Source organism: Canis lupus, chromosome 3 (assembly GCF_048164855.1).
Source record: "Canis lupus baileyi chromosome 3, mCanLup2.hap1, whole genome shotgun sequence".
Classification (NCBI taxonomy): Eukaryota; Metazoa; Chordata; class Mammalia; order Carnivora; family Canidae; genus Canis; species Canis lupus.
In genome coordinates, this window is record NC_132840.1 from 42,936,750 (window position 1) to 42,950,655 (window position 13,906).

The window sequence follows — 13,906 nt, forward strand, 5'->3', positions numbered from 1 at the left end:
AGTTTTTGGGGGAATCAAACGTTATATACAGATCTTCAACTGTACAGGGTTCAGCTCCCCAGCCCCTGTGTTGTTCAAGGGTGAACTGTATTTTATCCACGATTTGTTGATTTATTCCTCTTTTAAACTACCTCCTCCAGAAGCCTTCCCAGCCTTAACTGGATGCCCCTTCTTTTATTCTCAGCTCAAGGGTTCCACAAACTTGTTGGTTGAAAAGGAAAAGGAATGGAAAGAGAGAGAGAGAGGGAAGAGGAACAGTAACTGTATTTATCACACTTAATATTTCTCTTCTACTAGACTGTAGAGTCCTGGTGAACAGGGATTATATTGTTAACACCTGAATATCAAAACTAAGAGCCCCCTCCTCCCACTAATCCATCCCTATTCCATATTTCTCCTTGAAGAACCCACCAGATTTCACAATTATTTTTCAGAGACCTCTTGTCTAACAGATATCACTGGTCTAATTACTATATTGCCATTCGGTGCATCACAAATCCATCCTTATTTTAACATGAATTTCTGCCTCTACTACAATTTTTAAAAATGTGTAACATTCTAGACTTGACAGGGACACCTCTGTATTGCCTTATTTTGGATTGGGGTCGGGAAAGCAGTGAGTTCACCATTGCTTTTCATGGTGATAGTCTTTCATAATTGCTTTTTATGACAGTCTTTCATAATTGCCATCCACAGAAGGGGTGGGAAACAAAGCTGAGCGGAAACAGAAAAGCAAGAATTGGGGATTGGGTTTCACCCCACTTCTGAGTAGCAATATGAAATTAAACCCTCCTAAGAAGTCCCTAAATTCCCTTTACCACTTTCCACAGACCTTTTTTTTTTTCAACCCAGAGCCAAAGGCATAAAAGGAAAGTGAAAAGCAAATCAAAGCACTCCTAGTAACATTTGTGGTAGAAAATCTGACCAGATTGGTATGTGTGAATTTCATATTATTCTAAACTCCTTTTATTCTCAATGGGCAAATTTAGGGCAATCTCAATCAGGCAAATGCCTGATATTTGGAGAACTGCCAAAAAATATCCAAAGAGTTTCTAATGAGAAGTCGGCAGTGGGGACAGAGGCTGAGTCTGGGGGCTCCAAGTCCCACCTAAGTGTTCCCGGCTCCAGCCCAAGGTTGACAGGCAAAGTAGGCCCTTCATAGGAGGAAGAGTGAAAACACCCCAGGACTTCTTAGAAGATACAAGGCAAACCTACCACAAAAACCTCAGCAAATAGGAGAGGGCAAAAATCACTCAATCTTTTATTAGTGATCTTCATATTCTTACAAATAGGTACTAGGGCAGTCCTATCATTTCAGATGTGTGTTTAAATAATAAAATATATTACATGCATAATTTTCCCTCAAATTGCATTTGTGAGATACAAGCCTGGGTAATTCTGCTCCTTTTCCAAAGTGAAATGCAACCCTTGTATTTCCAAACATCCTTATGAAGCAAAGCCAGTACCTTCCCATTTCTAAGTTGGATACAAGTAACTATTATGTGCTGCTGTGGAAACTATGACAGAACATTATTCATCTGTTTGTTTTAATGGTTCATGGCTAAAGAAAAAAACTTTTAAAATTTAAATTTTTAAAAAAGATTTTATTTACTTATTTGAGAGAGAAAGAAAAAAAAAGAGCAAGCAGGGGGAGGAGCCCAGAGAGGGGGACAAGCAGTCTCCACACTGAGCAAGGAGCCCAACACAGGACTTGATCCCACGACCCTGAGACCACAACCTGAGCTGAAACCAAGAGTTGTATGCTTAACTGACTGAGCCACTGAGGCGCCCTTTATAACTTAATTTTTAAAGCAAAAAAGTGATGTGAGAAAGAGTAAGGGACGCTTTTGCTAAGGAAATAAATGTTAATAATTGTCAGTGTCCAGGTATGGGAAACAGCACATGATACTTGACACAGTCACCTCAGGAGTGACTCTCATGCTCACAGAGGCATTGTAGTGAGAGAAGAGATGTTAGGAGTTAGGTGAGTTCTCAGCCTGAGAAATTGAGATCTTCTCTGTGAGTCATTGCCCCTCTGGGTTGATGGGCCTGGATTGGCTTACTTTGAAAACTGACCCTTAAGGTCAGGTGTGTTAACGCATTATCCTCTTTGATGCCGACGTGTAGATTGGTCTTTAGAGAACACAGTTTGTGAGATAAGTTTGGGATCACATATTTATTTTTTTTTAATTTATTTTTTATTGGTGTTCAATTTGCCAACATACAGAATAACACCCAGTGCTCATCCCGTCAAGTGCCCCCCTCAGTGCCTGTCACCCATCCACCCCTACCCCCTGCCCTCCTCCCCTTCTACCACCCCTAGTTCGTTTCCCAGAGTTAGCAGTCTTTACGTTCTGTCTCCCTTTCTGATATTTCCCACACATTTCTTCTCCCTTCCCTTATATTCCCTTTCACTATTATTTATATTCCCCAAATGAATGAGAACATATAATGTTTGTCCTTCTCCGGCTGACTTACTTCACTCAGCATATATTTAACCTGTAATCTCTTGGTCACAGCCAGCTTCAGGCAAAGTCTACTCTTGCCACTCCAGACACCTCCCCTTCCAGGACTCTCACCTTCCCTCCTTCATTCTGACCAGCTCTTTCCGTATCTCCATCTGTATTTGTCCTGATGCCCCTTCTCTGAGGGTGTATACTTACAGCCGAAGAGAATTAAATTATTTTCTGTCCTTCTGGTTCATAGTTAACCAAAGATACTTCATGGCCCAGAGTCTTCTCAGGAAAAAGAAGGGTATTTTTAGATAGGGAATAGCTTTTTAGACCACATCAGATTCTAATTTGTTCTTAAAGTTTCCATGTCTCTGATCATTTATCCATATTGGAATAATTTTTCATTCTTTACTTGGATTCTTAGTTTTATCATGTATCCCCCCTTTTAAATTAAAAACAGCCAATTTTCACCTTCAAGAGATGTGACTGGGATGCCCAGGTGGCTCATTTGGTTGGGCAGCCTCCTCTTTGTTTCAGCTCAGGTTGTGGTTTTGGGGTCATGGTATTGGGCCCTAAAGAATAGGGCATGGAGTCTGCTTGTCCCTCTCCCTCTACTGCCCCCCTTGCTCAGTCTCTCTCTCTCTCTCAAATAAATAAATGAATAAAATCTTTAAGAGAGAGAGTGAGAGAGATGTGACTGTACCTGTCAAGGGAGAACCCTGTTTCTGAGATGGAAAGTTTTGCACCCACACCTAAGAGCTGGCCCTGGAGAGCACAATGTGTGTGGGTTTGCCATGGCTCTGCTTTTAACTGAGCAGCTAATATTAGTGGCCTGATTTACAAATTTTGTAAGGTATACTTTCCATCCACCTGTTGCCATGATGGTCTCTTGGGCAGGCACTGGTAAGTTATTATTGCTTCTCCAGAATAGATAATTTCATAGAGACAGGAAGCAGATTGGTGCTTACCAGGAGCTGGGGAGTGGGAGAAATAAGAAATATTTATTAATATAAGAAATAAGAAATAAAAAATACTCAAGGAGTATGGAGTTTTATTTTGCTATGATGACAATATTTTGATACTAAATAAAGAAAAAAAAGGAAGAAATTACTTCCCAAATGAGAGAGGATAAGTCACAGTTGCTAAATTGCTCTCTGGAGCACACCTAAGGATACTCTACACATCTAGAAATACTTCGCCTTCCTTCAGACCAAGATTCAGAGCTTTGAGGGCAGGCAATTTGATGTGATTTCATCTTCATGGCTCAAAATGGAGCTCTTAAGGGGCATAGAGTGCGGTAAATTCAAAAGTGTTGGATTATTTCCTTCACTGTGATCTACATACAGGAGGTTGCCATGCTGTGGGCTTGCAGGCCACTCTCTCTGGCATTCTGGTTGGAGAGCCACAAGAATCAGAACAAAGAAACCTGCTAATACTGCATAAATTGGCAATGCTTGCAGCAGTTTAGTCAGTCTGCTTGGAAGCAGCCCATAAAGCCATCCCCAAAACTTCTCCCTGGATCTGAAGCTTGAAATTCCAACCATTGGCACTCTCCCAAGGTCCCTCAACCTTGTCCCTTGGGTATATATAAATAAATATTTTTAACTGAGGTGAAATTCGCATAGCATTAAAAATGAACCATTTTAAAGTGAGCCATTGGATAGCAGTTAACACATTCACAATGTTGTGTAACTACTACCTCATATCCAGTGTCAAAATATTTTCCTCATAGCAAAATAAAGCTTCATACCCATTGAGTTGTTACTCCCTATTTCTCCCTCCCTGGGGCCTTGGTAATTACCAATCTGCTTTCCATCTCTATGAATTTACCTATTCTGTATATTTTATGTAAATGGGATCATTAAAATATGTGACCTTTCATGTCTGGTTTATCTCATTTCAAGATTCATCCATGTCAAGTTGCAATTCTGGGGTCCTGGGATCAAGTCCTGCATCAGGCTCCCCACAGGGAGCTTGCTTCTCCCTCTGCCTGTGTCTCTGCCTCCCTCTGTGTGTCTCTCATGAATAAATAAATAAAAATCTTTAAAAAAACAAAAGCTGCTTCCATGTTGTAGCATGTTTCAGTACTTCATTCCTCTTTTTATAGCTGAATAATAGTCTATCATGTGTATCTACCGCTTTTTGGCTAGTGCTGCTATGAATATCTGTATTCAAGTATTTGAATACCTGTTTACTATTTTCTGGGTTGAGTAAGATTTTATAGTTTGCAAAATACCTTTACACTCATTCTCTTCCCACTAAGGAGAGGCATGCATTTTAACTGGTCTTATTCCCCCAAAGGGGAACTTTTTAAACTCATCAATAAGTCTGTTAGGCCTACCCATGCTCCAGTGTAAAATCTGAAGAGGAAGAAAGTGGCTTCCAGTTTGGAGGGTGCTTCTGGCATGTCCACGGGCTAGCCTGGGACAGCCCCACATCTATTACGTCTGGTTCCGTTGTTGATCAGTCAGGCAGCGGGTCTCCGTTTCCACTTCTGAAGGTCTGGAGGGGGATGGTTCTTGGCAGCATCCTTTCCCTCGTTCAGCAGGTTTCCTGAGTTGTGCACTGTGCTGGGTGGGAGCGGAATCAGACATGGTCCTTGCCTTAAAGTGGTCGCAAGGTGGACAGTAACCATACAAACCTAATATGGAGTCAGAGGTATGATGTGTGATAAAGAAGCCGGCCTGGGTGGAGGTCAGTGACTAAATCTTGGGGGGAGTTTAGCATTTGGATCTTGAAGACAAGAAGACATTCACAGAGTGAGAGCGAGGGTGGAAGGCATTCTAGGCCTCAGGAAGAGTGTAAACCAAGTCAGAGGAACAGCAAACTTGGCTTCCCTGTTTTGAGACTAGCAGAGTCATTCAGGTAGCCAGTATGATCAAGTTCATAGGCTTGACTGACAAGAGCAAGGTAGGAAAAATGGGAGGGCCTAGATTATTGAAAGGCCTTGTAGGCTGTAGGCAGGAACCTGAAATGAGTAGGAAACTATCATTTTAGGCAGGAAATGAGGTGATCGGGTCTGTGTTTGAAAAGATCACTTTGTGAAGAGGAGAATAATGAACCAGATGACAGAGGTGCCCTCTATTGGTGAGCCTCATACCTTCCATCCTCAGCCCACCTTCTGGGTCATCCTGGCTTGAAGCTGGGCCCAGACCTAACTGTAAAGTCAGGAAAGATTGCTGCCTTCTTCCAACACAGACCTCTCATCCGCTGCCCCAGCCTGCCTTCCTATATGGTTTTCGATAAAGATGACAGTGCCCGCGGCAGCTAGCAAAAATCAATCTACACTGAAGGCTTCCCAACCAAATAGGTCATCTCTCCTGGAAGCGTTTGAATTTAGAAGTAGGCCAAGCCTCAAACAAATAAGTGAATTGTTAGTGAAGGCAATTCAGCCACCCAGGGAGAGACCCAGAGAGAGTGTTCTAGGGTTGTTATAAAGATGAAATGAGATCATCTGATGGCTTACCTAACCCCCTCACCCCATAGCATCTCCAGGTCTTTCTGCGCACAGTAAGGTTTCCACCTCTCCCCCTGTAAGATTTTTATTTTGAAATATTTTTATACTTAAGAAAAGTTGCAAAAATAGTACAGAGAGTTTCCATATGTCCTTCTCCCCATTCCTCCTAATGTTAATGTCTTGCATAAACATAGTGCAATGATCAAAAGTAAGAAGTTATTGGGGTGCTTGGGTGGCTCAGTAGATTAAGCATCTGACTCTTGATCTCAGCTCAGGTCTCGATCTCAGGGTTGTGAGTTTAAGCCCCATTCTGGACTCTACACTGGGTGCAGAGCCTACATTAAAAAAAAAAAAAAAAAAAAAAGGAAGAAATTATCATTGGTACAATACAAACTACTCTATAGGTTTTATTTGAATTATTCCAGTTTTCCCAGTCATATTTCAGGGTTTCCTTTGAAATCATATATCTAAGACAATCATTGAGTTTGTTCTCTTGTGTCCCTTAAATTGAGGCAGCCTTCGGAAAGCCTGCCCTTCGTGGAAGCTGAAAAGAGCAGTCATGGGCCTCTCATGGTCCAAAATTGGCACAACTCTGTTTGGGCATTCCTTAGGGTGTTCTACATCTTTTCACTTTCCCAATCTCATGCAGCCATTCATCCTTTCTCTCTGCTCCCAAAACTACAGATAGTCTCCACATGCCCCATACCATGCAATGCACTTTTTCCATCATCATAATTCTCTGCTTTAGTCACTGACCTGAGAAATTAGGCCAGGAATTTGTGGCTATTGATTTTCATTGTCACTATAAAACTCCCTTGGGTTGTGACTTGCGGTGGCCGCTTTTCCTTTCACTGGTCTCCAGAGGGCCCTGGATGGGACACCCCTACTGCTACCATGTTGGTCATGGTGACCCTTAGCCCTGTATGACTATCTCTTACAAGATCCTTCCACCTCCATGGTCTCCCGTGGAGAAGGTGATAGGGATTGGCAACATGGTACCTAAATTACTTTTGTGAAAAACATGAGTCCCCATCACAAAGCACTCCTGCTTCTTGACATCAAGTTGATGTAGCTGGCACATGTTGGTGCCAGCCATTGTGATATATGTGCAAAATTCCATTTGCCTGTTCACTATGCACCCTTCTTCTCTGTACAAAGAATGCAGCCTTGGGCATACTCACTGCAAGTGCCCTTGCCCTTTTGCTGCCATGTGCTCCATTATTTTAATTTTGCTCCGCAAAATTAATGATGAAAGAAGTATGAGCTGGAGAAAAGCATAGAGCTGATGAATGTTGGAGGAGCACTGGTTCCCCTCCAGCCAAAGCCAGAAGGAAAAATGGGATGCATGAAACGTGACTGTGACTCTATGTTCAAGAGAAAACCTTGTCACCACCCAGCAAACACCCAAGCATCTTCACAGCAGAAAGCTCCTCTAAGCAGTGCAAACACTTTCATAAACCATTTGGAGGGAAGCTGTATAGCATGGTTGCAAGCACTAGTTTTAGACAAATCTAGCTCTTCTACTTGCTATGTGTATTTAGACAGGTTCTTTGCTCTTTCTGACTCTCAGCTTTCTCATCTGTAAAATGGGAATGAATACACTTTCACCTTTTTTATAAGATGGTTGTCAGGATTCAGTGATTTAATATCAATTGTATATGTACACAGAACTTAACAGTTCCTGGTACAGAAAAAAGGCTCATTTTAAAACCTCTTATTTATGATTAGGCTGATCTAATTAAAAGTAATACTGAAAAGCAGAACATCATGATAGATCCAACAATGTGATGTAATGGCTTAAGCTTACATGTTAAGTTCTAATCCTAGCTCCACCTATAATTGGCTTTGTGCATTTGACCCAATTATTTCTCTGAACCTGAATCTCTCCCTCTGTAAAATAAGGATTATAATACCACATAAGGGGCTACTTGGAAGAAAGCACTTAGCATAGTACCCAGCACGGAGAGTGTCAGACACTTAATAGAGGTTTGTTTTTCTAGTGCTGTGGTTCTTGACCACATGCAAATCACCCGAGAGCTTTTCAAAAAGCATGCATGCCTATGCTGCATCCCCAGAGAGTATGATTTAATGGGTCTGAGGTGGGGCTTAGGCATTGGTATTTTTCAAAAGCTTTCTGAGGAGATTCTTCAGAGCAGCCAGGAACTGTTCCTGAGCAGATGACATTACACACTGTTGTTTTGTTTTGTTTTGTTTTGTTTTGCTTTTTATATCTGTCCCCAAAAGACTGGTCAAAATATCAGGAATTCTGGGCACAGTCAAAAATTCAATACACCTGCAGTGCTAAGCCCTTGATAAGAAATATGCAGCCAAGGAACTGCATTCCTTTTCATTATGAAAAAAAAAAAAAGGATTCAAAGAGTCTTTTTAGAGTCTTGAACTGGAAAGGTGGTAAGAAGTTTAGCCTAAGCCTCACACATAAAATATGGGAACTCCCAGTAGGTTAGGGATTTATATCTGGGGGTAATTCCAGAGTTTTGTCCTCCCAAGAGATATAAATTGAGGCCTTGAGAGTTTAATGTGGGGGAGGAAGAAGTGTTCTCATAATGACACCTTAAAAGTCCAGGGCTCTGCTAATGCCTAGGGATAGAAAAGCATCATCTGTAATAGCAGGGGGTGGTGTGGAAGTACTTTCTGGTCTCAGTACTTTGGTTTCCAAGACCCAAGGCTAGGTCATCGAAAAATTTCTTTCTCCCCATAGGTTTATGGTATTAGTTACCCAATAAAAGTGGAGTTAATTTTACAACCCAAGTAAAATTTAAGCCAAAAAGGCTTCAACATTACTCTAGGATTTATGAAAGTAAACATGTGAAGTGCTTGCAGGATTTTACGACATTAAAATTTCAATGTCTTCATGTCAGGTATATGATATATTCATTTGTATGTGTATTTAAAGGTTATGTTTATAAGAGCTTTGCAGTACACACTGTTTTGGGGAACTAACATGAAGATACTTCCCCCATGTCCACCTTCAAAATGACTGTTACAGTGAATGGGAAGTAGAGAGACTCTGGAAACTGGTCTTTTAATAATTAGCTTTATCAGATCTCTTTCACTTGGTTTCCTGTGATAGTTTGGGCTCTCTAGACTCCCACATTTGTGGCCCTAGACTGACTACAGTCCATTTCACAGAGTAGGAGCTTAATAAATAATTGTCCTTTAAATAAGTGTCTTCTTTGGTAATCATAAATACTTCAATAGTAAGCATATGTGACTGCTGCATGTGTAGCACTTTTTAAAAAGCGTTTACATTATTTCATAGGCTTCTCATGACTTTCACTTATAGGATAGAAAGGCCAATGATTATCTTCATCTTATAGATAAGGAAAGCCATAGCTCAGAGGACTCAGAGAGATTGCCTAAGGACATGCAAATGTTAAACCTAGGAAGACAATTTCCTTCTCCTGACTTTTGCTCCAAAGAGGAAAAGTGATAATTCTTTCCAAAGATTTTATTTATGTATTTGAGAGAGAGAGAATAGAGAGAGAGAAAGCATGAGTGGTGGGGATTGGCAAAGGGAGGAGAAGCAGGCTCCAGGGTGAGCCTTATGCAGGGCTCCATCCCAGGACCCTGGGATCATGACCCGAGCCAGAGGCAGACACTCAACCGACTGAGCTACCCAGGTGCCCTGGAGAAGTGATATTTTTATTCAGACAAAGTATTGATTCCAACCAGATCAACAGAGGAGGAGCATCCAGGGTGAAGTCAGCCTAAAAGTGTGGCAGGTGGCCTTTTGTTCGGCTGTGGTCTGCTTTTGAGAACCAGCTGGATATTCTGTGCTCTGGTGTCTTGTGCTTATCATAGGCCTTGTGGGATGTTACAGCCTCTGTCCTTTCAAGCTGAATCTGCCACCTTGGGTCCTATCTCCAGCCTTAGATCTCCAGCCATTTGCCACACTGTCGCTTAACCACACTATCTGGCATCCCCTTGTCTTCAGAATGAAATCTACTCCCCCTCCTTTTTTATTATCATAATTTCGAGGCAACAAAAATTTTTTAAGATTATTTCTAAAGTTTTCGGGGATCACGAAAGCAAGATTTTCATTGATATGTTTTCTAGAGTTCCTGGAACTTAGTGACTCATTTGAAATTGTGCAGTCCCTGGGTTGCCTGGACCTCTCTGTGCACTGTAGAGATAATGGATCTTCAGCAGTGTGGAGCCACATAACTGCACTGCCCTCTGGTTTCTTTCCAGCTGCACCAAGCTTCTCACCCCATGGATCCTCCTAATTGACACATCAGTTGGAGTGGATCTTGTGGATAATGTGCCCACGCCTTTGTAGCAAATGAAGCAGAAATAATCTGTGCTTAAAAAAAAAAATACTGTAGAACATGTGCCCAGATTCCCAACTCATTTCCTCTTTACTTTTATAACTACATCATCTTCCAGCCCACCACCAGCTGCGAAAATAAAAGTGCTTTCTCCCATATTTAAGGATGATTTTGCGCTTCAGAATGATTTTCTGGGGGTGAAGGAAGCTTGACCAACGTGACCAGCAGATGTTTTAAGTGATGGATGGAACTGAGGAAAAGCCGGACTCCTTAATGAAGCCTTTGGGATACTGTGCTCAGCTTCTCCCCCTAGCGACCGTTTCGGGCATCACACAGTCAGAGCCACCTGGGTGTGAATGCGCTGCACCAGCTAATTAATATCTGTGCTCTCTTTCTAGAGATGAGTATGAAGAAGATGGGTTCTGTCAGCCATACAGAGGAATCGCATGTGCAAGATTTATTGGCAACCGCACCGTTTATATGGAGTCCTTGCACATGCAAGGGGAAATAGAAAATCAGATCACAGGTAGGTAACACCAATGAAATTGTATGGATACCTTGTGTAACTCTTCCTCACCAAACGCTTTCTTGAGCTCCTCTCTTACCAGAGGATCAGGCTAGGCAGAGGGGTTAGGAGCAGAACCACAAAGAAGCCGAAGAGAGGATCTCTGTGCTCTGGAATGTATGTTAGACTACTTTCTTCGTTTGTCTGAATCGGAAGTATCTTTTCAATGGAAATCTCACAGTGAGGCGCTTTCTAGCACACAGGAGTGAAGTAGTGTAGGCCACCCTGTACGATTTGCACACCTGGTTCTGCTGGTTAGTGTGTAGTTATGCCTGGGTGCCATGAAGCCCTGCAAGCCATTAAAATTGCCTTTATGCTCCCTGCGTGGAGCCTGCTTCTCCCTCTGCCTGTGTCTCTGCCTCTCTCTCCCTCTCTCTATGTATCTCATGAATAAATAAGTAAAATCTTTAAAAGTAAAAAAAAAAAATTGCCTTTATAGGATTCTGATAAGGTTGCCAGCTTTAGCAAATAAAAATACAGGACACCCAGTTACATTCGAATTCCAGATAAACAATGGAGAACTTCTTAGTGTAAGTATGCTCCAAATGTTTACCTGAAATTCACATGTAATGAAGTACCTTGTAGTTTCTGGTGACCTTCGGGTTTATGAGGCAAGAACAAACTTGAGACAGGCACACAGAACAGCAAAGAGTCTAGAAATTATGTCCCATGAGGAATACGAAGGAACTAAGGGGAGGCCAGGGGAGCTATTTAACCTGGAGAAGCAACTACAAAAAGCTGTGGTTGCCACAAGCTAGAGAACTTTGAGGAGGAAGGATTCTGAAAGGCCAGAGGACAGAAAAAGGACTGATGGGGAGGGGCTGTTGAAGACACATTTCATCCTAATATAAGGACATTTTAATGTACTTTTTACTAAGTATTTGCAAAAATAAGTGGGAGTTCCCATGTAAATATTTCATCACCCATCTATAATAATGCTCTCTTAGACATTTTTGATGGACCTCTGCTTACTGGAAAATATTATAGTTAAAAAAAAAAAGCCATTTATTTTTGTTTAACTCGACATTTCCCAAACCTGTTCAGCCCTGGAACCCTAGTTTCTCAAACACTATGAATGTTCTACAGAATGAATGTTGGGAGGAACATACATTGGGAAACAGTGTACCAACCACCCCTAGACTGTCTTGTGAGGTACAAGCTCCTCGTCAATGCAAAGGGAGGCAGGTATACTCTTTTTGTACACGTACTCATTAAGAAGTTAGGCTAAGTGACCACTAACACACACACACACACACACACACGGAACAACGGAGTTGTGCTTTTTAAGAACTTCCAAGAGAATTGCCTCATTTTCAGAAGATGCAATAGGAAGTATCAAAGGCACAAAGAAATTAAACAAGTTTCCCAGTCATATACCTCAGAGGTAAGACACAGAACTAAATCCTGTGATCAGGCTCCGCCACCACAGACAACAGGTTCAGCCCTGCAGCTGTCAAATGTTTTAGAAGCTTCATAAAGCTAATAAAAAGTACCGGATGAAAAACAAAGTTCTGTTGCTTTGTAGTAAAAATGAAAAATATATTGCGCTTTAACCTAATTAATTCTTTTTTTATTGGGAAACGGGACATATGTAACTTAATCCTGTTTTTTTAACTTTGTAGTCAAAATGATTTTTTTCAAGCCAGTGAAAGTAAAGCCCCTGGGACATCTGAACCAAATCTCTTCTTGGCCTTGTCTGGTTGAGTACAGCGGATTCCTTCTCGCGTGTGTTTATATCTGATATCTGTTGACTAGATAACCGAAGGAGATAAACCCTGGCCCCTGGGAGCTAATAACTGTGTTTGTTTTCCAGCTGCCTTCACCATGATCGGCACCTCCAGCCACTTATCTGACAAGTGCTCTCAGTTTGCCATTCCTTCCCTGTGCCACTACGCCTTCCCCTACTGCGATGAAACCTCATCCATCCCAAAGCCCCGGGACTTATGTCGCGATGAATGTGAAATCCTGGAAAACGTCCTCTGTCAAACGGAGTACATTTTTGCCAGATCGAATCCCATGATCCTGATGAGGCTGAAACTGCCCAACTGTGAAGATCTCCCCCAGCCCGAGAGCCCCGAAGCTGCAAACTGCATCCGGATTGGAATTCCCATGGCAGATCCTATAAATAAAAGTAGGTGGTAACTCCTGACTTTCTGTGCTGTCTGGAGGCCAGCAGCCCCATGGCACAGTGCAAACTGGACCTCGATCTGTAGTAATGATTCTTACTGGTAGGCAGATTACCTTCCAGTGGGCTAAAGACTGTGTGTGGGCTTAGCAAGCAGTGGTGGATTATCTAATGTCACTGTCTTCAAGAAGCTTCATGAAGATGATAATTTTTAAATATGGTTACTGGTTCCTCAGTGACTTAAAACAGAATTACCATAGGACCCAGTAATGCCACTCCTGCTGTACACTCAGACGGATTTAGAAAAGGTGCTCAAAGAAAAACTTTTATGCAGGTGTTCAGAACAGGTATTCACAATACCTGTAAAAGAGAAAAGCAACCCAAGTGTCCATCAGTGGATGAGTTGATAAATTGTGGTAGATCTATATAGTGAAATAGTATTCATCCAGAAAAAGGAATAAAATCCTGTTACATGCTACAACATGGGCTGAAACTTGAAAGCAGTATGACGGTGAAAGAAGCCAGACACCATTGGATGATTCCGTTTCTCTGAAATATCCAGGATAGACAAATCCATAGAGACAGAAAGCAGATTAGTGGTTTCCAGGGACGGGGTTGGGGAGCCTGGACATTGACTGCTGAATGAGTATTGTGTTTTCTTGGGAATGATGCAAGTGTTCTGGAATGAGAGAGTGCTGAAGGTTGCGCAGTATTTTGAATGTCCAAAATACACTAATGGTAAATTTTATGATGTGTGCATTGTACTGCAATTTAAAATATATATACATGGGGCTTGCTTCTATCCACTGCCCTCTCACCTCTGTTCCTCTGTGATTTCCCATTCACCTAGAATTAAACTCACTGGTAATTTTTTGGTTTCCTTTTGGAATTTAATATTATGCTATTAGTTAACTTATTGCATCTAAAATGCTTAGAACTCTGCTTAGCACACAATGATGGCAATATCTTCATTATTACTGTTATTACTGTTATTTTGTCGCTGGCCCTCCATCTTTT

At 41.7% G+C, this 13,906-nt stretch overlaps 1 protein-coding gene across 6 annotated transcripts in view; it reads left to right on the plus strand.

The window, feature by feature from the left end:
- Positions 1-13,906, plus strand: part of ROR1 (receptor tyrosine kinase like orphan receptor 1) — a 475,484-nt gene that overhangs the window by 426,976 nt on the left and 34,602 nt on the right. For all 6 annotated transcript variants that reach the window (XM_072820556.1, XM_072820555.1, XM_072820553.1 and 3 more), the window contains 2 exons: positions 10,598-10,725; positions 12,578-12,895. In XM_072820556.1, the coding sequence (XP_072676657.1) occupies positions 10,598-10,725; positions 12,578-12,895 (446 nt within the window). The remainder of the gene's footprint in view (positions 1-10,597; positions 10,726-12,577; positions 12,896-13,906) is intronic.